The sequence below is a fragment of the Phycodurus eques genome, chromosome 3 (assembly GCF_024500275.1).
Source record: "Phycodurus eques isolate BA_2022a chromosome 3, UOR_Pequ_1.1, whole genome shotgun sequence".
In the NCBI taxonomy this organism is placed as follows: domain Eukaryota; kingdom Metazoa; phylum Chordata; class Actinopteri; order Syngnathiformes; family Syngnathidae; genus Phycodurus; species Phycodurus eques.
Window position 1 is genome coordinate 30,111,734 of NC_084527.1, and position 21,065 is coordinate 30,132,798.

Genomic DNA, 21,065 nt, shown 5'->3' on the forward strand with positions numbered 1-21,065 from the left:
GCATTGACCTTGATGTTCCAATACTTTTGGAGGGGACTCTAGACACACAACCATTCGCACTCACATTCACACCTACGGACAATTTAGTCTTCAATCAACCTACCATGAATGTTTTTGGAATGTGTGAGAAAACCAGAGTACCTGGAGAAAATTCACATAGGTACAGAGAGAAAATGCAAACTCCACACCGATGCAGAGGCAGATGTGCTAAGTCGTCAAACGTCCCGCATATACATAAAACATTTATCATCACATTTTTTTGGCAGTAGTCTTCTTGCACCATACGCAACGAGAAGGAATAAAACTGCACCTCCTGTATGCTAGATGCTATGTAAAGGGAGCTCTTCTAAGAATATTTTATTCATAATTGTCTTGTGTTTTATGTACACCACATTGTTACAGCTCAAGAACACACCATAACCAGAAAGTATTTTCCCACTTGCTCATAAGATGTTTTAACGAGTTTAAAAAAATTATATACAACACGTTGAAAAATATTGCAGATATGATTAATTAGGCTAAATAAACAGTAAAGAAATGCATTGCTGCTGATAATTCTGTTGGCTTTGTTTAACACTTAGTAGCTTATGCCTACTCTAAAGGAAAAATTAATGCCGTCTGCATTTAATGTCTCAATAACAATGAGACATTAAACCCGTAGCCCACGTAATGTTCATTGCACATTATTTTCAAAAATAATAACCAACAATTGACAAGGGAATAAAGAAAAACTTTTGCATCAAATTGATAATTGCTGTATCTTAGGCTGAAACCAAACAATTCACAATTTTATTACGTATTCAAGTGGGTCAGTGTAGCAGAAATGATGGAAGTTAAAGTTGAATGAAAGTCATTATCATGTTTTGTTTCTAAATACATTAAATGTGTTTGAGAGTAAGTGCTGCAAACGTGTAAAGACAGAACAATGTAGTACTGAATTTTTATATAGCGTCAGTTGGTCTGATTTTTTTGGGGTGGGGCGAAAAGCTAGACCAGTGATGACAGTGGGCTGGGGCATATATTTTCTCGCATGAAACTCTCCCCCACTATATACTTTCATTATTATTCATTTTCAACCTGACCCATAGTAGCGTGTGCAATTGGCCATCAATCTTTGCGCTACTGTGGACGCTTATGGTGAACCCTTCGGCGGCCACAGCAGCACACTGTCCTGATGAATTTCAAATGAGGGAAAATTGTCTTGGCAGTGTGGCTTATGGTCATCATGCCACCTCAGAGGCTGCTTCTTTGCAGCTCAGGAGAGCGTGTGCAATGTCCTTCACTGGGAATTCTCCTCTCCCCGCTAAGGAGTGACGGGAGTAGGCACGTATTCCATTGACAATTAAAAGTAATACACCCACAGCGTTGCAAGATTTTAAAAAATGCCTCAATTCTTGACAATTCTGAAGACCGATTTCACATTACTTTTTTTATTCATTCATGAATTAATTGTCCGCCTTAAACAAGACTTTTCTCTGATGTGTCAAATTTTGTGGTCTCCTTGGTCAAACGTTAAAATTATTTGAAAGCAGGGATGATTCAATGTTTGTTCTTGATTTGCTTGTTTTCTGGTGAGAGAAGCACAAGAAGTACAGATGTATGTTTTTGTTTTCCCAGGTAACCTTGCAGGAGGTCTGCTTGGTAGGAGAGCAGCCTGAGATCTCTGATATTTCAGGAGTTCTCTTAAACGTGCACTATATGTAATGGAGAAATGTCCAACTTTAGGGATTGCTCTCCTGGTCAGTAGTAAGTGCACCAGTTGCTATAATCACTAGGCATCAAGCCACCAGTAATAAGCAGGATCAAGTCCACGAACCACCAGATTCCCAGACCTCCAAGTGTGAGCAACTTCCCCACCGCTGTCCCTGTGTGGCCCAGGCAGAAACGATCGACCCCGAAACAACCGAGGAAGAAGGAGTACAGCAGAGTGGTGATGAAATAGTGTCCGGTATATCTGTGGAAGAAACAAATGTAAATTTGAAAATAGCTTCATGGACTACTGTAAATGTGACTGTCCAGATGTTATTCTGGTGTGTTGATAACTAATTTATAACTCTGGTCAAGACATTTTTATCTCACAATTATTCCAAAATATGTGGTATGCTATAGTAGTGTAGTTGTCCTTAAGCAGGGATGGAAATAGAAAAAATAATAATAATAATACATTTTTGCACTAACTCTCAACATAGTTGATCAGAACCAACACAGTGTGGCTCTTGAAAAATAGCATACTATATGATAGACTAAGAAAAAAAAGGGGGTGGGGGATTTCACCTTAAAATAGCAGCTTCAACATATTTCTTTTGATTGCACACTGTATTGTACTTCGGCTCACTGCAAATGTCAACGAGAGACACTTTAGTGCTCTAGGATGTGGGTGGTCCTGATGTAACAGCTTTTATAGCAAAATGGAGAATGACACAGTCGGGCAAAAAAGTATTTAGTCAGCCACCAATTGTCCAAGTTCTCCCACTTAAAAAGATGAGGCCTGCAATTTTCACCATTTTCATCATAGGTGTACCTCACGTATGAAAATGAGAGAAACAAAAATAAAAAAATAAATAAAAATAAACAAATCCAGAAAATCACTGTGATTTTTAAAGAATTTATAAGCAAATTATGGTGGAAAATAAGTATTTTGTCACCTACAAACTAGCAAATTTTCTGCCTCTCACAAACCTGTAACTTCTTTAAGAGGATCATCTGTTCTCCACTTGTTACATTTATTAATGGCACCTGTTTTAACTCATCAGTATAAAAGACACCTGTCCACAACCTCAAACAGTCACACTCCAAACTCCACTATGGCATAGACCAAAAGAGCTGTCAAAGGACACCAGAAACAAAATTGTAGACCTGCACCAGGCTGGGAAGACTGAACCTGCAATAGGTAAGCAGTTTGGTGTGAAGAAATCAACTGTGGGAGCAATTATTAGAAAATACAGGACCACTGATAATCTCCCGCAATCTGAGGCTCCACGCAAACTCACCCCGTGGGGTCAAAATGATCACAAGAATGGTGAACAAAAATCCCAGAACCACACGGGGGGGCCTAGTGAATGACCTGCAGAGAGCTGGGACCAAAGTAACAAAGGCTACCATCAGTAACAGGGACTCAAATCCTGCAGTGCCAGGCATATCCCCCTGCTTAAGCCAGTACATGTCCAGGCCCGTCTGAAGTTTGCTAGAGAGCATTTGGGTGACCCAGAAGAGAATTGGGAGAATGTCATATGGTCAGATGAAACCCAAATAGAACGTTTTGGTAAAAACGTTTTGTGTTTGGAGGAGAAAGAATGCTAAGTTGCATCCAAATAACACCTTACCTACTGTGAAGCATGGGGGTGGAAACATCATGCTTTGGGGCTGTTTTTCTGCAAAGGGACCAGGCCGACTGATCAGTGTAAAGGAAAGAATGAATGGGGCCATGAATTGTGAGATTTAGAGTGAAACCCTCCTTCCATCAGCAAGGGCATTGAAGATGAAACGTGGCTGGGTCTTCCAACATGACAACGATCCCAAACACACCGCTCGGGCAATGAAGGAGTGGCTTCGTGAGAAGCATTACAAGGTCCTGGAGTGGCCTAGCCAGTCTCCTGATCTCAACCCCATAGAAAATCTTTGAAGGGAGTTGAAAGTCTATGTTGCCCACTGACAGCCCCAAAACATCACTGCTCGAGGAGATCGGCATGGAGGAATGGGCCAAAATACCAGCAGCAGTGTGTGAAAACCTTGTGAAGACTTACAGAAAATGTTTGACCGTCATTGCCAACAAAGGGTATATAACAAAGTATTGAGATGAACTTTTGTGATTGACCAAATACTTATTTTCCACCATCATTTGCTAATAAATTCTTGAAAATCAGACTCAGATTTTCTGGATTTCTCACCCCCACATAATACACACGCATGAGTATTCCTAAATGCAGTGTCTTGTAGTCAAATATCCATTGCTCAAAGCGTAGGGATTTGAACCCCAGTCTCACAATTGTGAGGCAGTTGTGCTAACCAGTCAGTCACCATGCCGCCAACTACTTTAATATCAATGCTTATTTTGTTAGCCTGTCTATGATATTTAGCATTGTGTTTTAGTATTAAGATAGTGGACTTTCACAATTTATGTGGTTTAGTTTAAGACAATGTGAAATTCTCTGTTTTACATTTAAACTTCAACTGTGTCATGTCTCGTCGGTTAAGTTCTCAATTTTCGTCAAGTTGTCAAGTCATCTATTATTTTGGAGTAATTGGTACCACTTGTTTCGGAAGCTTTACATCCTGTCCTCGTCTCCTCGTGATGGAGATTGTCTCCCCAACCTATGTCCCATTCCGCAATGTATGAATGGTCTGCGTCGAGCCGTCTTTTGTCAGATCGTCTTGTGGCATGTCCTGAACCCACATTTGTACACCGCCAATTTCAATGGAGTTGGGACGTTGTGTTAATAAAAAATAAATAAATAAATTTAAAAAAACAGAATACAATGATTTGCAAATCATGTTCAACCTATATTTAATTGAAAATTAAATATTACAAAATATGTAATGTTCCAACTGATAAACTATTGTTTTTAGCAAATAATCATTAAATTAGAATTTTATGGCTGCAACACGCTCCAAAAAAGCTAGGACAGGCGGCAAAAAAACTGAGAAAGTTGAGGAATGCTCATCAAACACCTGTTTGGAACATCCCAAAGGTGAAGAAACAATTGCGAACAGATGAGTGCCATGATTGGGTATAAAAGGAGCTTCCCTGAATTGCTCAGTCATTCACAAACAAAGATGGGGCAAGGTTCACCTCTTTGTGAACAAGTGCGTAAGAAAATAGTTGAACAGTTTAAGGACAATGTTCCTCAATGTACAATTGCAAGGAATTCCATCATCTACAGTCCATAATATCAAAAGGTTCAGAGAATCTGGAGAAATCACTGCATGTAATCAGCAAGGCCGAAAACCAACGAATGCCCATGACTTTCGATCCCTCAGGCGGCACTGCATCAAAAACCGACATCAATGTGTAAAGGATTTCACCACATGGGCTCAGGAACACTTCAGAAAACCAATGTCAGTAAATACAGTTCGACGCTACATCCGTAAGTGCAACTTGAAACTACTATGCAAAGCAAAAGCCATTTATCAACAACGCCCAGAAACGCCGCCGGCTTCTCTGGGCCCGAGCTCATTGATGATGGACTGATGCAAAGTCTTCTGTGGTCTGACGAGTCGTCATTTCAAATTGTTTTTGGTAATTGTGGACTTCGTGTCCTCCGGGCCAAAGAGGAAAAGAACCATCCTGACTGTTATGGACACAAAGTTAAAAAAACAGCATCTGTGATGGTATGGGGCTGTGTTAGTGCCAATGGCATGGGTAACTTACACAGCTGTGAAGGCACCATTAATGCTGAAAGGTACGTAAAGGTTTTGGAGAAACATATGCTGCCATCCAAGCAACGTCTTTTTCATGGACGCCCCTGCTTATTTCAGCAAGACAATGCCAAACCACATTCTGCATGTGTTACAACAGCGTGGCATCGTAGTAAAAGAGTGCCGGCCTGCTTGCTGATCCGTCCGAAAAATCCTGATTCTGTAAAGCATAGAGTCAACCCATAACCGTTTCAGCTCTTGATGGCAAACTCTTGTTTCGTGTCACCCATGTTACCGCGTCGGTGAGCATGAGGATGACAGAACAACACACAGAGGAAATAAAGTTTCACTCTTTCACTCAGCACAACATCCTCTTATCTTTGGCTTTCCATGGCTTGTTCAGCATAAACTGGAAATTGGGAAAAGTGCTGAAATGGGGGGGGGGATGTAAAAATGACTGTTTCCTGAGTAGCCCAGCGATTGTGTCCATGATGATTAGGGAATCCACGGATCCCATGATTCAACCTGAACATTATCCAGATCTGTCTAAGGTTCTTGCATGTTATCTTGTGATTTAAAGGGAGTGTTTAACAAGGCCAAAGCCACTTCTCTTCCTCCCCACAGGCCGTGTGATTGTGCTATTGAACTTCTACCGGGGGCAGCAATTCCGAAAAGGTCAAATCTATTCGACATTAGGTTTAAAGAGAGGGAGCGGATGAAGAAATACATTTCGTCTTCCCTAAAGTCGGGGATAATCCGAACTTCCTCCTCTAACTGGGGCAGGATTCTTCTTTGTAAAAAAAGAGGCCAGAACACTTTGTCTTTGCATCGACTACTGTCTGTTAAACATCTCGATAAAGAACAGGTACCCCCTCCCATTCATGAATGAAGCATTTGAACTGTTGCAAGGTGCTAAAATATTCAAACTGGACTTGCGCAACACTTACCATCTTGTCAGGATTCGGGAGGGGGATGAATGGAAAACAGGATTTAACAATCCAACGGGTCACTACAAATACCAAGTTATGCCTTTTGGGCTCACTAATGCGCCAGCTGTGTTTCAGGGACTAGTCAATGATGTGCTAGACGACTTTTAAAATGTTTTTGTCTTTGTATATCTGAACAATATTCTCATTTTTTTCCTCCCGATATGCAGACACACGTAAATCAGGTTTTACATGGCCTGTTGGACAATCAGTTGTTCGTCAAGGCCGAAAAATTTGACTTTCATGTCACGACCATCTCATTCCCAGGATTCGTCATTGAACAGGACCAAATTCAGATGGACCCGGCAAAGGTCATTGCAATGGCAAACTGCCAGATACCAAATAGCAAGAAACATATTCAACAAGTTTTGGGCTCTGCAAACTTCTGTAGATATTTCATAAGGAACGTTAGCTCTGCAGCTGCACCTCTCCATGCCTTAACCTCACCTAAAATATGTTTTGAGTGGAACCCACAGGCCGAGGAAGCTTTTCAGTGACTTACGAGGTTGTTCACAACTGCTCCTATCCTCACTGTTCCTGAGCCACATCGCCAGTTCGTCATGGAAGTGGATGAGTCCAATGAGGATTTAGGGGCCGTCTTGTCCCAATGCGCCACCAGTGACAACAAGCTCCACCCATGTGCCTAACTGTCACGCAAGTTCTCGGCAGGAGAACTAAATTAGAACGTCAGAGATGGTGAACTTCTGGCTGTTAGAGCTGCTTTAGAGTGGAGGTCCTGGCTAGAGGGAGATGAGCACCCATTGTGTGGACTGATCACAAAAACCTAGACTATATAGAAAGCCCAAAAGACAAAACGTTTCTCAAGCTAGTGGAAACTGTTTTTAACTGGTTTATGTTCACACTGCCCTATCGCCCTGGATTCAAACGTGCCAAACGTGACGACTTGTTGAGAATGTTTCCCCACACAGATGATGCTAAGGAACCAGAAAATATCCTTAATATAAAATAACCGTGTGGTATGAGCGATGACATGGCAAACAGAATCTGTGGTTAAGTGGGCTAATGGTGGGCATTAAGCACCAAGTGGCTGTCCTCCGAACCAGCTGTACATGCCGCAGACTGTGAGGTTCCAGGTCATTCACTGGGCTTACACTTCCTTGCTTACCTGTCACCCAAGGGTGAACCGCACTGTTTGTTATTAAGCAGAGGTTCTGGTGGCCAGCTATGGAAAAGGAGGTGGGGGAATATGTGGCTGCCTGTCCTCTCTGTTCCAGAAACAAAACATCATCCAGGTCACCTAGAGGACTGTTGGGTCCGCTGCATATTCCCAGGAGAGCCTGGTCAGATATTTCTGTGGACTTTGTTACTGGACTCCCACCATCCCAAGGTAACACGGTCATGTTGACGGAGGTGGATTGTTTTTCAAATATGGTTCACTTCATCGCCTTACCCAAGTTACCCTGAGCCAAAGAAAACGGCTGAGGTCATGAAGCATCACGTGTCCAGAATTTATGGTTTTTCCGGAGACATTATGTAAGATTGGGACACACAGTTCATATCCCACTTTTGGAAGGAGTTCTGCTCCCTCGTTAATGCTTCGGTGAGCCTCTCTTTGGGTTACTATCCCTAAACCAATGGGCAGTCGACGAGGTTGAATCAAGAGTTGGAGACATTTCTACACTGTCTAGTGTACCAGAACCCGGCCTCATGGAGTCATCACCTCACCTGGGTGGAGTTTGGAGAGATCCTGGATTTCTGCAAACTTCATTAAGGACAAAGACTTGATCCAGGACTTATGGGCTCGGAAAAATGTAGCTGCCAGCGGTCAAGGAGTTCAAAACAGCCTATGACACTGACAGCAAACCCCCCCGCACCCCCCCCAGGAAAAAAAAAAGGAAAACAAGTTTTTTTTAATTCTGTGGATCTATACGAGTCACGTAAATGGCCTATTTTGAGTTCAAAAGGGCAAACCTCACCAAAAGGAGACTGATTTGCATGTATATTATTGAGATTCCTAAGTTTGATTTTGTCTCTGCTTTTCAGAAAAAAATTGTTGCTACTTTTGCCTTTAGTTTATACCAGCCTCGATGAGATTATGAAAGTTGTTACTTTTCTTGTTCTGTTTTTTTGCACCCTTGCTGTGACATTTTTTTGTTACTCTAGCTATTAAGTGTTGTCATTCCTGCGTTGAAGTGAATTTTCTTTGAACATTAAAAGACCCCTGTTGAGAACTCAATAAATCTAGAACTTTTTTCAAAACCTGTGAATCGTGAATTTGGGTCCTTTTTTGACTCCGTGTCAAACTGGAAATGTCAGTAATAGCTTGAAGCACATCTTTTTCAAGAATTGTTCACTATCTGCTCTCATTTAATGCTAACTCAAATGTATGCTCCTAAATCGATCAAAAAAATATCAACAACGGACCATATCTCAAGAAACTCGTGAGTTGGGCCATTCATAAGTCGTGGTACCAGTGTACTTGAAACTTCTAAATAGGTTATTCGGGTCACCATGACTTTATTCTGTTTTACAAGCCAGTTTCAGTTTTTCAGAACAACTACGTATTTGGGTATCAGCTAGGCGATTAATCAAAATATAATTTTGATTTTGGCTTCTCATGATCATACAAACATAATTGAAGCAAATCAATAAAATGTACCACGACACGGGTTGTGAATGCAAATTTCTGCGTTGTAAAAAGCACCCTGAACTATGTGGTTTGCAGCTTAATGTTATTCTGGTCTCCCCACACACCATACGCAGGGTAGCCACACGAGAGTCCCACACAGGTGAGCTCCACCGGCAAAGCTAGCTTTTGGTTAACGAGTGGCGATGCAGTGAGCAGAAGAAAGCCAAAGGCTGGTTAACTACTCAAAATGGAAGACGAATGAAAGGACAAATGTTAAATATGTATCTAAATATATCTATCCATTTTTGGTACCGCTTATCCTCACTGGGGTAGTGGGCTTGCTGGCGCCTATCTCAGCTAACTCCGGGCGAGAGGTAGAGTACACCCCGAATTGGTCACGAGCCAATTGCAGATTACGTATAAACAAACAATCATTCACACATATTCACACCTATGTGCAATTGAGTCTTCAATCAACATACTAAATATAAATGTTAACTCAGTTTCATGTTGAACTAAATATTTATCTAATATGCAAATCCACACTGCCAATAAAAGATGTGTATTTGTCGTGTCGCATTAAAAAAAACAAAAAAAAACCATTTTACACAGGGAAATGGACCCTTGGTCATGGATTACCGCTACCTGAAATAAACTAGTTAGGGAAACTTTATTTGTATTTTTAGCATTTTGAGTGTTTAGTGTCACTTTTATGAAGAAGTGCCGCCTTGGCACTGCCCTGCAATGGCTTAAGGCTGAGTGCAGCTGGAAGTCAACACAGTTGTTGTGTCAAGCTGGACAAACGAAGCAGAGAGCAGCCATTCGTGTAGACGTCGCGGGATGGGAGCCAGGAGCGAAGGGAAGGAAGAATCCCCCTTGCCACTTTTTTATCCAGGTCGACCTCCAGGGTTGTCGTCGACACTCTCATAGCCTGCGAGCAAGCACTCTGAGGCAGGCAGGTTAGTATGAAGCTAAGGTCTCTGGCTGGTTCTTGACCACCCCTGCAGTCCCGACTCCCGCCCTGTGGCGTCCATACGAATGGATGCTTTCTGCTTTTGCTGTCCAATGGTGAAGGTGGACAGCGACTAATGGCAAATGCAGGACAAAAAAGAAAACTTTCCGGAGAGAGTAGCGGCAGCTTAGTGAACTCGACTGTCAGCCATTCCAGTGTGATGCTACTACGGCAACTCCTCTTCATCAAGGTGTCACTAAACATTCAAAGTACTCCAGCCATTTTCTACACCGCTTATCCTCACTAGGGTTGCAGGTATGCTGGAGCTTATTTCAGCCAACTGCGGGCAAAAAGCAGGGTACACCCTGAACTGGTCGCCAGCCAATCGCAGGGCACACAAACAAACAGCCATTCGCACTCACATTCACATCTACGGGCAATTTAGAATCTTCAATCAACCTACCATGCATATTTTTGGGATGTGCCAGGAAACCGGAGGACCCGGAGAAAACCCACGGTGGCACGGGGAGAACATGCAACCTCCACACAGGCGAGGCCTGATTTGAACTGTGAGGCGGATGTGCTAACCAGTTGCCCACCGTGCCGCCATTCAAAGTACTTGTCAATTAAAATGTCTCCAAACTTTTTTTTATTTTAAGTAGTGATAATCTAGTCACCTCAAAAAGTATTGGAAGGGCAAGGTAAATTCCGTTGTTTTTGTTGTATACTGAAGACATTTGGGTTTCAGATCAAATGATGAATATGAGACTAAAGTTCCGAATACCAGCTTTTATTTCATGGTATTTGTATCTAGATGTGTTAAACAACTCAGGACAGAGCACATTTTGTTTGAAGCTACCCACTTTTAAAGTGAACAAAAGGTTTGGAACAGACATTATTAAATTAACTTAAAATGAATAACTTAATATTCGGTGGCATAAACCTTCCTTGCATCAAAGCCTGCGACCCATTGACTTCAGCAGAATGTTGCATTCTTCATTTGAAATGCTTTTCCAGGCCTTTACTCTTTTTGTTCTCGTTTGTTTCTGGGGGTTTCTCCCTTCAGTCTGCTCTTCATGAGGTAAAATGCATGCTCTATTGGGTTAAGGTCGGGTGATTTCCCCCTGATGAAGTCCTTGGTTGCGTTGGCAGCGTGTTTTGGGTTGTCTTGTTGCATGATGAAGCTTCTCCCGATTAGTTTAGATGCTTTTTTTGTAAATTGCCATACAAAATGGTTTTGTATAATTCAGAATTCATTCTGCTGCTACCATCATGAGTTAAATCATCAATAAAGACGAGTGAGCCAGAAGCAGCCACACAAGCCCAAGCCATGTCATTACCTTCACCATGCTTCAAAGATGAGCTTTGTATTTGATCATAGGCAGCTCTTTTCTTTCTCCATACTCTGGCCTTTCCATCACTTTGATAGAGGTTAATCTTTGTCTCACGAGTCTATAAAACTGTACTTCTTTGCAAAATCCAATTTGGCCTTCCGATTCGTTTTGCCGGTGAGTGGTTTGCATCTTGTGGTATGGCCTGTATATTTCTTCCCTTGACGTCTTCTTCGAACAGTGGATTGTGAAATCTTCACCCTTGCACTTTGAGGTTGGCAGTGATGTTACTGACTGTTGTCTTTGGGTGTTTCTTCACAGCTCTCACAATGCGTCTGTCGTCAACTGCTGTTGATACCCTTGGCCGACCTGTTCGATATTTGTTGCTCAGTACACCAGTAGTTTCTCATTTTCAGCACATTCCAAATTGTTGGATTGGCTATGACCAATGTTTGTGCAATAGCTCGGATCGATTTCCCCTCTTCTCTTAGCTTCAAAATGGTTTGCTTTACTGCCATAGATATCTCTCTGGTCTTCATGTTAACAGCAAATGCAGTTTTCACAGGTGAAACCCAAAGCCAAAAACAAGTACTCTCTAATGTTTAAGCAATCGATCTAAAATGCAACACCTGAGCAACTAGAAACACCCAGTCAGTCACCTGTTCCAATACTTTGGCTCATTTGAAAAGTGGGTGGGTTCAAACAAAATCTGTTTAACACATCTAGATGTAAATACCATGAAATAAAAGCGGGAATTCTGAACTTTTGTTCAACAAAAACAAAGCAACTGACCTTGCCGTTCAAATACTTTTGGAGGGCACTGTATAACACAACCTTTATTAGTCCCACAATGAGGAAATTTGCATAGGTTCAGCAGCAATAGTGGATACAGGGGGAAAAAAATAAAAAATAGCATGCAAGAGAACACATCTCAACTCAACTTGATTTATAGAGTACCTTAAAACAACCACAGCTGCACACAAAGTGCTGTATAGTATGTAAAAATATAACAAAAACAAACACAGGGCAAATTAAAACAGATTAATAGCGACGTTAAAAACAACAAAACAGTGCAGTCTCATGCTGAGTTGAAAGAAGACAACTACAAATGAATCCACCATTCAAAGGTTGATGCAATAAATATTGAAGCCAATTTGCTAACGATTATGATTATAGCATAATGAATTTGTGAAATTGAACAGTATGTAGATTTTTTTTTCATAATTTTTACCCCATCCTATTACATAATACACTGCAATAACTGTCCCACAGTAATGTTCTTGACATAATTTTAAAAAAATATGGAAATTCAGAAAAATTGTTCTGAAAGTGAATTTCTATAGGTTGGCAGCTTTACAGTCATAGCCATCAATGCACTTTATATTTGCATTTACTAATAATTGGCATAGTTTTATAAATAATAATTGGTGGGAAAGATTTATTTTTATATTTTAATTAACAACCCTAGTGAGGATAAGTGGAACGGAAGATGAATGAATTAATAATGTAAAGTGCATTTTTTGTATGAAATGCGCTTATAAATAAGGTTTGATTGATTGATGATTTTTATTTATTTATTTTTAAGGTGTTTTGGCTTTCTGTTTTCACCCTTAGTTTTTTCAGTTTCAGGTTTCGGTCATTTCGGAATTTGAATTTCGGTGCATAATTAGTTCTCATAAACTTGTTTGCCCACCAGCTTAGGCCTGGTACATACAAATATTTTTTCCACTGTTAAAAGATTTTTTTTTATTAGCTACAGATCCCAAACAAAGAGAAAAACAAATACAAAAAAAATAAAATAAATAAAATAAAATACAAAAAAATCGGCCATTCAACAGTTTTGGCCATCATGTGTGTGGTGTGCTCCCAGAACCTCAACACAGCAGACCACACGCACAAAGATTCTGTTGTACCGCAAATCTTGAAGACTTGGGGGACCACACGTGATCTCACAAAACTGAAGAAGAAGAAACACTTCTGGATACACGGTGATGTTTCCCCAGTGTTTCCGAAGGTTGCCGGATCCGGGAGCCTTGTAAAATTATGTTCTCAAAAAATGACTTGCTTTGGAAAATACTTCTTGCCTGTCTGTCACTTTTCTACATAAAATGACATCGGGTAAAGACACTTTTGTTTTCATTTATAGTCCCTTTCCGTATTCATCAGTCTTGGGTGCTTCTTTGATTGGCTACATTATGTTTCATGTCACCATTCTCAGCATCATGACTCGGGAGAAGTCAGCATTCACCACACACAGTTTTTTTTGTAAATCTTGAACACGGCCATTATTTCAGGTTGTCAGGCCCGACCTGTTTTCGGACCCTAAAATCGGGACGAATCCACTCTTAAATCACATCAGACCAAAGCACAACCTGATAGGATCATTTTAGAAGAGTTAAGATCGTCTGACCTTTGATGTGTTTGGAGCAACATTGGCACAAAAACAGGCTGATTGTCTTTGCGTGTGTACTTACTTGATGCAGGGTACTTTCCCCCTCAGGAATTCTCTGGGGCCAGCACATTCAATGTCATCAAGTGCAGTGCAGACAACTGGTGTGTGGTTCACTTCTTTCTGAGTCTGGCCTCCCCACTATCAAGAAAAAAAATGAATCAGGTGCTGTTAACATAAAACAATCAAACCAAATGTTAAAGTTGGTTTATATCTAAAATAGAATAGTTCACTTCATGAACTATTCTCTTTACAAACCACAGACCAGACAAAAATATTGCCTGATGGCCGGACCTTATCGCAGTGTGCGTACGTTTTATTCATACATTTTGTGCCAGGCGGTATACCAAGGTGGTGGGGAAGCAGCTCTCTCTCAGTTGCTCCAGTGTCAGTGTCCAGTGTTTTTTGCATTTTACTACTACTTTTACGACTGTTCACTAGGACAAAAATAAATGAATAAATAAAAACACCCATCAGTCACATGCGCCAATACTTTTGTTCACTTGAAAAGTGGGTGAGTTTAAACAAAGTGCTATGTCCTGAGTTGTTTAACACATCTTGATGTAAATACCATGCAATAAAAGATTGAATTCTGGACTTTTGTCTCATATTCATCTTGTGATGTGAAACCCAAATGTCTTCAGTATACAACAACAAAAAAAGAAAAAAGGAATTGACCTTGGCGTTCCAATACTTTTGTAGGGGCCTGTATAATGCGCCTGTGTAAGGGGGCATTGAACCATGCACTCGTGAATATGCGACCACATAAAATTTTAACTTGCACACACTGAAAAAAGGGTCACATGTGCGATCATTTTGGTCGTAGTCTCGAGCCCCACCTAGAGTCCTTCTTGTTTCTTTTCTGTCATCATTGCTTGTCCATGAGAGTTAATGTGTGTATTGTATAATTCCACCATGGTCTTCTTCTTTTCCTTTCGGCTTGTCCCGTCAGGGGTCGCCACAGCGCGTCATCCTTTTCCATGTAAGCCTATCTCCTGCATCCTCCTCTCGAACACCAACTGCCATCATATCTTCCCTCACGACATCCATCAACCTTCTCTTTGGTCTTCCTCTTGCTCTCTTGCCTGGCAGCTCCGTCCTCATCATCCTTCTACCAATATACTGACTATTTCTCCTGTGGACGTGTCCAAACCATTGAAGTCTGCGCTCTCTAACTTTGTCTCCAAAACATCGAACCTTGGCTGTCCCTCTGATGAGCTAATTTCTAATTTTATCCAACCTGGTCACTCCAAGAGCGAACCTCAATATCTTCATTTCCGGCACCTCCAGCTCTGCTTCCTGTTGTCTCTTCAGCGCCACTGTCTCTAATCCATACATCATGGCTGGCCTCACTACTATTTTATAAACGTTGCCCTTCATCCTAGCAGAGACTCTTCTGTCACATAACACACCTGACACCTTCCTCCACCCGTTCCAACCTGCTTGGACCCGTTTCTTCACTTCTTGACCACACTCACCATTGCTCTGGAGGGTTGACCCCAAGTATTTAAAGTCCTCCACCCTTGCTATCTCTTCTCCCTGTAGCCTCATTCTTCCCCCACCACCCCTCTCATTCATGCACATATATTCTGTTTTACGTCGGCTAATCTTCATTCCTCTTCTTTCCAGTGCATGCCTCCATCTTTCTAACTGTTCCTCCAGCTGCTCCCTTCTTTCACTGCAGATCACAATGTCATCTGCAAACATCATGGTCCACGGGGATTCCAGTCTAACCTCATCTGTCAGCCTATCCATCACCACTGCAAAAAGGAAGGGGCTCAGGGCTGATCCCCGATGCAGTCCCACGTCCACCTTAAATTCTTCTGTCACACCTACAGCACACCTCGCCGCTGTTCTGCTGCCCTCGTTCATGTCCTGTATTATTCTAACATACTTCTCTGCCACTCCAGACTTCTGCATGCAGTACCACAGTTCCTCTCTGGGTACTCTGTCATAGGCTTTCTTTAGATCTACAAAGACACAATGTAGCGCCTTCTGAGCTTCTCTGTACTTTTCCATCAACATCCTCAAGGCAAATAATGCATCTGTGGTACTCTTTCTAGGCATGAAACCATACTGTTGCTCGCAAATACTCACTTCTGTCCTGAGTCTAGCCTCCGCTACTCTTTCCCATAACTTCATTGTGTGGCTCCTTTATTCCTCTATAGTTGCCACAGCTCTGCACATCACCTTTGTTCTTAAAAATGGGCACCAGTACACTTTTCCTCCATTCCTCAGGCATCTTCTCACGCACTAGAATTCTATTGAACAAGCTGGTCAAAAACTCCACAGCCACCTCTCCTAGATGCTTCCATACCTCCACAGGAATGTCATCAGGACCAACTGCCTTTCCATTTTTCATTCTCTTTAATACCTTTCTAACTTCCCCCTTACTAATCATTGCCACTTCCTGGTCCACCACACTTCCCTCTTCTACTCTCCCTTCTCTATTATTTTCCTCATTCATCAACTTCTCGAAGTATTCTTTCCATCTAGCAAGCACACTGCTGGCACCAGTCAACATATTTCCATCTCTATCCTTAATCACCCTAACCTGCTGGACATCCTTCCCATCTCTATCCCTCTATCTGGCCAGCCTGTATAGATCCTTTTCTCCTTCTTTAGTGTCCAACCTGCTATACATGTCATCATATGCCTCTTGTTTTGCCTTTGCCACCTCTACCTTTGCCCTGTGTCGCATCTCAATGTATTCCTTTCGCCTCTCCTCGGTCCTCTCAGTGTCCCACTTCTTCTTAGCTAACCTTTTTCCTTGTATGATTTCCTGTACCGTGAGGTTCCACCACCAAGTCTCCTTCTCTCCTTTCCTGCTAGAAGATACACCAAGTACTCTCCTGCCTGCTTCTCTGATCACATTGGCTGCAGTGGTCCAGTCTTCTGGAAGCTCCTCCCGTCCACCGAGAGCCTGTATCACCTCTACATCATCTAGCATTACACATAACACCCTCAATTTCAAATTTCAGCCTCATCACTCGATCTGATACTCTTTTCACCTCCAAGACATTCTTAGCCAACTCTTCTTTTAAAATAACCGCGACTCCATTTCTCTTCCCATCTACACCATGGTAAAATAATGTAAAACCTGCCCCTAAACTTCTAGCCTTACTGCCTTTCCACCTGGTCTCCTGGACACACAATATATCAACCTTTCTCCTAATCATCATGTCAACCAACTCCTGAAAATTTCCTGTCATAGTCCCAACATTCAAAGTCCCCACATTCAGTTCTAGGCTCTGTGTTTTCCTCTTCTCTTTCTGCCGAAGAACCCGCTTTCCACCTCCTCTTCTTCTTTGACTTAGACCCACAGTAGCTGAATTTCCAACGGCGCCCCGCAGGTTGACGGCGCCGGTGGCGGACGTTGTTAACCCGGGCCACGACCGATCCGGTATGGAATTCTTTGGATGAACGCTCATATTTGTCTGGCAAGGTTTTAAGCCGGATGCCCTTCCTGACGCAACCCTCTGCATTTATCCGGGCTTGGGACCGGCCTACAGTTTGCACTGACTTGTGCCCCCCATAGGGCTGCATTAATTCCACCATGGTCTAAAAGGTAAAAAAATAAAACATTCCAGCAAATGTGTGTGTCATTCTTTCCCATGATGAGAATATGTAAACCTGTGACCACAACTGTATATGGCAAGTTACACTTACCCCTACACAGCCATGGCCCATCTCCAGTAAGGCGCTATGATTTCCAGCATGATCCACAGGGTCCTGACAGTAGATGAACTCCTCTGGCCTACAAGGAAAAACATGAGTGGAATGCATATTGTTAGGAATAACAGGTCATTATGTTTTATCGAATATATAATCTTCGAAAATAAGATGTATTTCAAAAAAAAAATCAGTTTTGAGTATCACTTTCCGAAAAATACTACTTTTGCGTATTTTCATTGCAGTGGAGAACTGCAGTCATTTAAAATATAATGGGCCAAATATTAAAAGTACAGTTCTGTGAAACAATATGTAATGCATATGATAGTTATAACTATACGTGATTATGAAAGCAGAATTTGATAACAATACAGCTCCTGTATTAACTACAGAGAGCAAACGCGCTTCATTGCCCGAGCTAACGTTACAGCGCTAGTGTTAGCATCTTAGCATTAGCGATGCTACTTACAAATAACTGCAGAGGACGACTGGTGACAAAGCCTTGTACTCGAATGCGTCTGTATAATTCGTACTTTCCACTGGGATTTCATATTTTACAGTTTCGGAGGTCTGCTCGGAGAAAGGAAGAACCGTCGAGCCAGGACCAGGGGATGCGGTAGCTGTATCGGTGGTCGACGAGTTTTGGGAATGGATCCCTTCCAAACATTGTAAAAGAATTACTGTAACTAACAAGAGGAACTGTCCACCTAGCAGGATGTAGCTTACAGAAATCATTATCACCGTCAAAGTACAACATAAACCCCGTTTAAATTGTCATTCGCAGCAAAAGACACCATCATTAGAGAGTTCGACGTCTGTTTGTGTATGCTTTCTTCTTGAGAATCAAATGGGGCCTTCTGATGCAGTTAAATTACATGACTGCCCCCTTCTGGAATTAGTCCCACACTACCCTTATTCATTGAGTGACATTTAGTGACAGTCAACTTTTCCCATGCAATTCTTCTGATAGGTTTGTTCTGTTAGGAATATTTAGTAGTACAAAAGGATTACAATATCACCCTCCGTACATAAATACATATATAGTACTGAGAAAAGTCAAACGAATGTGCAATTCGGGGTGAATTCAATGTTCACTATGTGTAAATGAACTCGACTGATTGGAGTAACTCCGTTTGAAGGGAACAAATTCAATTCTTTGTAGACATAATTGTTGACATAGCTCTTGTATGGGGTGTCATAAATGTAACCAGTGAATGCACAATTCACTTTCAACATTTAGGTGTAAAGGATTATTTATTTGTGATCAGTCATTTAAATTTAGTCCTTTTGTTGGGTTCAGGTTTAAGGTGTTGGAGGCAATGAAGTGGAGGACTCAACTGCAGAGAAGCAGGGAGGCAAGGCAGAAGTGCCAGAATAAGCTGATTGGTTTATATATATATATATATATATATATATATATATATATACACACATCCACATGGAAACTTGAACGTGAAATAAACATTGAAGTGAGAAAACGATACAAATGTGGCATTTAGCAAGAGGTTCAGGTCAGTCCAAAAATCAGACAGGATCTGAGACAGGAATAGAAAATGGATCAATTTCAATGTAAAAGAAAATCAACCTCATGTCAATGTCAGTAGTTGGTGTGTAGTAATACGTGAAAATGTAGCCGAACAATAAAGAGAGTAAAACAATTTTCAGGATTTTTTTGCTACGTACATTGTTAGGCTAGGTAGGCTTTTTTTTCTTCTTAATTTTGGACACATTTTTATTGGAAGCAAACTAGACATGCTGGAAGAATTGTGTAAAAGGGCATACAGTGGCTCATATTGGATCATCTTCTTACACTGCACATTGTTATTTGTGAGTTTTGCCTTGTCATAGCACTTGTCAAGAAAAACATATTTCTAACTGAAGACTTGCCTGTATGATCAAAAGATAAAAGACAAAATCATGAAGTCCTCGAGAAAAGTCATGGAACTATATTCAAGTGCTGTATTAAAGACTTTAAATGACCATTCACTGTTGTGGGATGGGGAAAGTTTGCTATCCTTATTACATGCTACCAGTGGAGTCTTGCCACAAACATAAATCCATTGACTCCTATGGTACTAAATAAAGACAATCCTGATTTAAAGCAATATCATGATGTCAGGACAAATCTTAATTTCAATATATGCAATACACTGATTTGCAATTGAATGTCCAGGAATCTATATACTCTTTCAACTGGACCCCATTTAAAAAAAGTAAAGCCTGAAGCATTACTGTACCAAAGATTGCAAAAGGTAAAACAACCTTAATAACGTTCCAGATAGATTCCCACTCAGTGACTTGTATTGCAGATTTGCATGTACGTGTGAATGGTTGCCTGACTGACTGTGATTAATGTCAAGTTCAGGTTGTATGTAGTCTGTCAGCTGGGGTAGGCTCCAGCCCTTTGCAGGATGCAATTAAATAACAATGCCATTTAAATGACCTGTCATTGAAATGAATACTGCTATGCCATAGGTAATACATTGACATGTAGAGGCTAGGGTGGCTGCATGCATTTGTTGCCAATGTCTACAACTGTCATTTTGATTGTGTGCAGGTTGGTTTGGTCTCCTGGTTTACTGTCTCATTGTCATCCGGTGTCGTCGTTTTGGTGCGTGTTAGCCAATCAGTTTATAATATTGGAACCCACTGGCAACACCAGCCACAGGAAGAATAGGTGGACATATTATTGGAGAAGACAAATAGTCCCAGTTTGTGATACCTGAGTGGTCCACTGTGGGCTGCACTGGTGGGATCCGGTAATGGCCTGATGCTGTATTGAAGATGGAGTGGGGATTACAGTTTAGCGTAAACGCAAACCCAAAATTCACCATCTCTAGAAACTAGATTATTACGTAACAAACAATTAAGAAACAATGAAAATTCTTTTTTTTTAATGTAAAAATCAGGCAGAAATTTGTCCTCAAAGTATTTTCCCCAAATGTTTAATGAATCTACAAAATGTATTAGTACTGCACGCACACACATGCACGCACCACACGTGCACGCGCACAAACAAACACAAACACAAACGCACGCACACACGCACACACACTATTTAACACTAACCAATAGTGTTTAAAACAATTTGAAGCTGTGGTCAAGACTGTTTGTATTACGCCAGAGAAGTTATGGAGATACATTTGAAGAAGAGGAGAGAAACTGATGTGAAAAGATTCACATAAAAGCAGATCGGCTTGCAAATAACAACTGATGGTCATATGGGGTGCAAATATCGTTACTGTGTGTTTGTACACAAAACCATACTGTTAAGCGCAAGTTTTCTTATTAAAAGACAAGAAAAAAAAGGGTTTTGTAACAGTTTAGTTCTTAAATGATGCATATGTAAAATGATGTTTATTTGTACAGTGTTTGTATATTCTGACACCAAATAACTATTCCTACACATTGTGTTTTTTCAAAAATCTGCCAGGCCTTCGCCATTCCCCTACTCACTACTGGAAGCTTTTTTTTTTTTTTTTTTTTTTTTTTTTTAGCTAGCTGTGGAAAAAGGTAATTAAAACCGCACATTACTGTTTGTAATATCATATCATATCATATCATATCATATCATATCATATCATATCATATCATATCATATCATATCATTGACGCGTAAGTGTGGTGTTTTTTCCCCCCCCAGATTGACACTCCAGTCCAATAGGTGGCGGTAACGCACTTGAGCGCTAGTTTCCCACTCAAACAAGAAGAAGCAGCAGCAGCAGCAGAA

At 41.1% G+C, this 21,065-nt stretch overlaps 1 protein-coding gene across 1 annotated transcript; it reads right to left on the reverse strand.

Moving 5' to 3' along the window:
• Nucleotides 1–344: 344 nt before the first annotated feature.
• On the reverse strand, nt 345–18,168 carry tm2d2 (TM2 domain containing 2). The gene is made up of 4 exons (XM_061673072.1): nt 17,805–18,168; nt 17,333–17,420; nt 13,689–13,804; nt 345–1,954 (listed from the first exon to the last, which is right to left on the reverse strand). Exons 1-4 carry the CDS (start codon nt 18,068–18,070, stop codon nt 1,741–1,743), a joined length of 684 nt encoding a protein of 227 aa, XP_061529056.1. The 5' UTR covers nt 18,071–18,168; the 3' UTR covers nt 345–1,740.
• Nucleotides 18,169–21,065: the final 2,897 nt, after the last annotated feature.

Coding starts and splice junctions, on each gene's coding strand:
- tm2d2 (XM_061673072.1), bottom strand. CDS start 18,070: ATGATTTCTGTAAGCTACATCCTGCTAGGTGGACAGTTCCTCTTGTTA. Junction 17,421..17,804: donor GTCGTCCTCTGCAGTTATTT/GTAAGTAGCATC, acceptor TTTTCCTTGTAG/GCCAGAGGAGTTCATCTACT. Junction 13,805..17,332: donor TGGGCCATGGCTGTGTAGGG/GTAAGTGTAACT, acceptor TTTTCTTGATAG/TGGGGAGGCCAGACTCAGAA.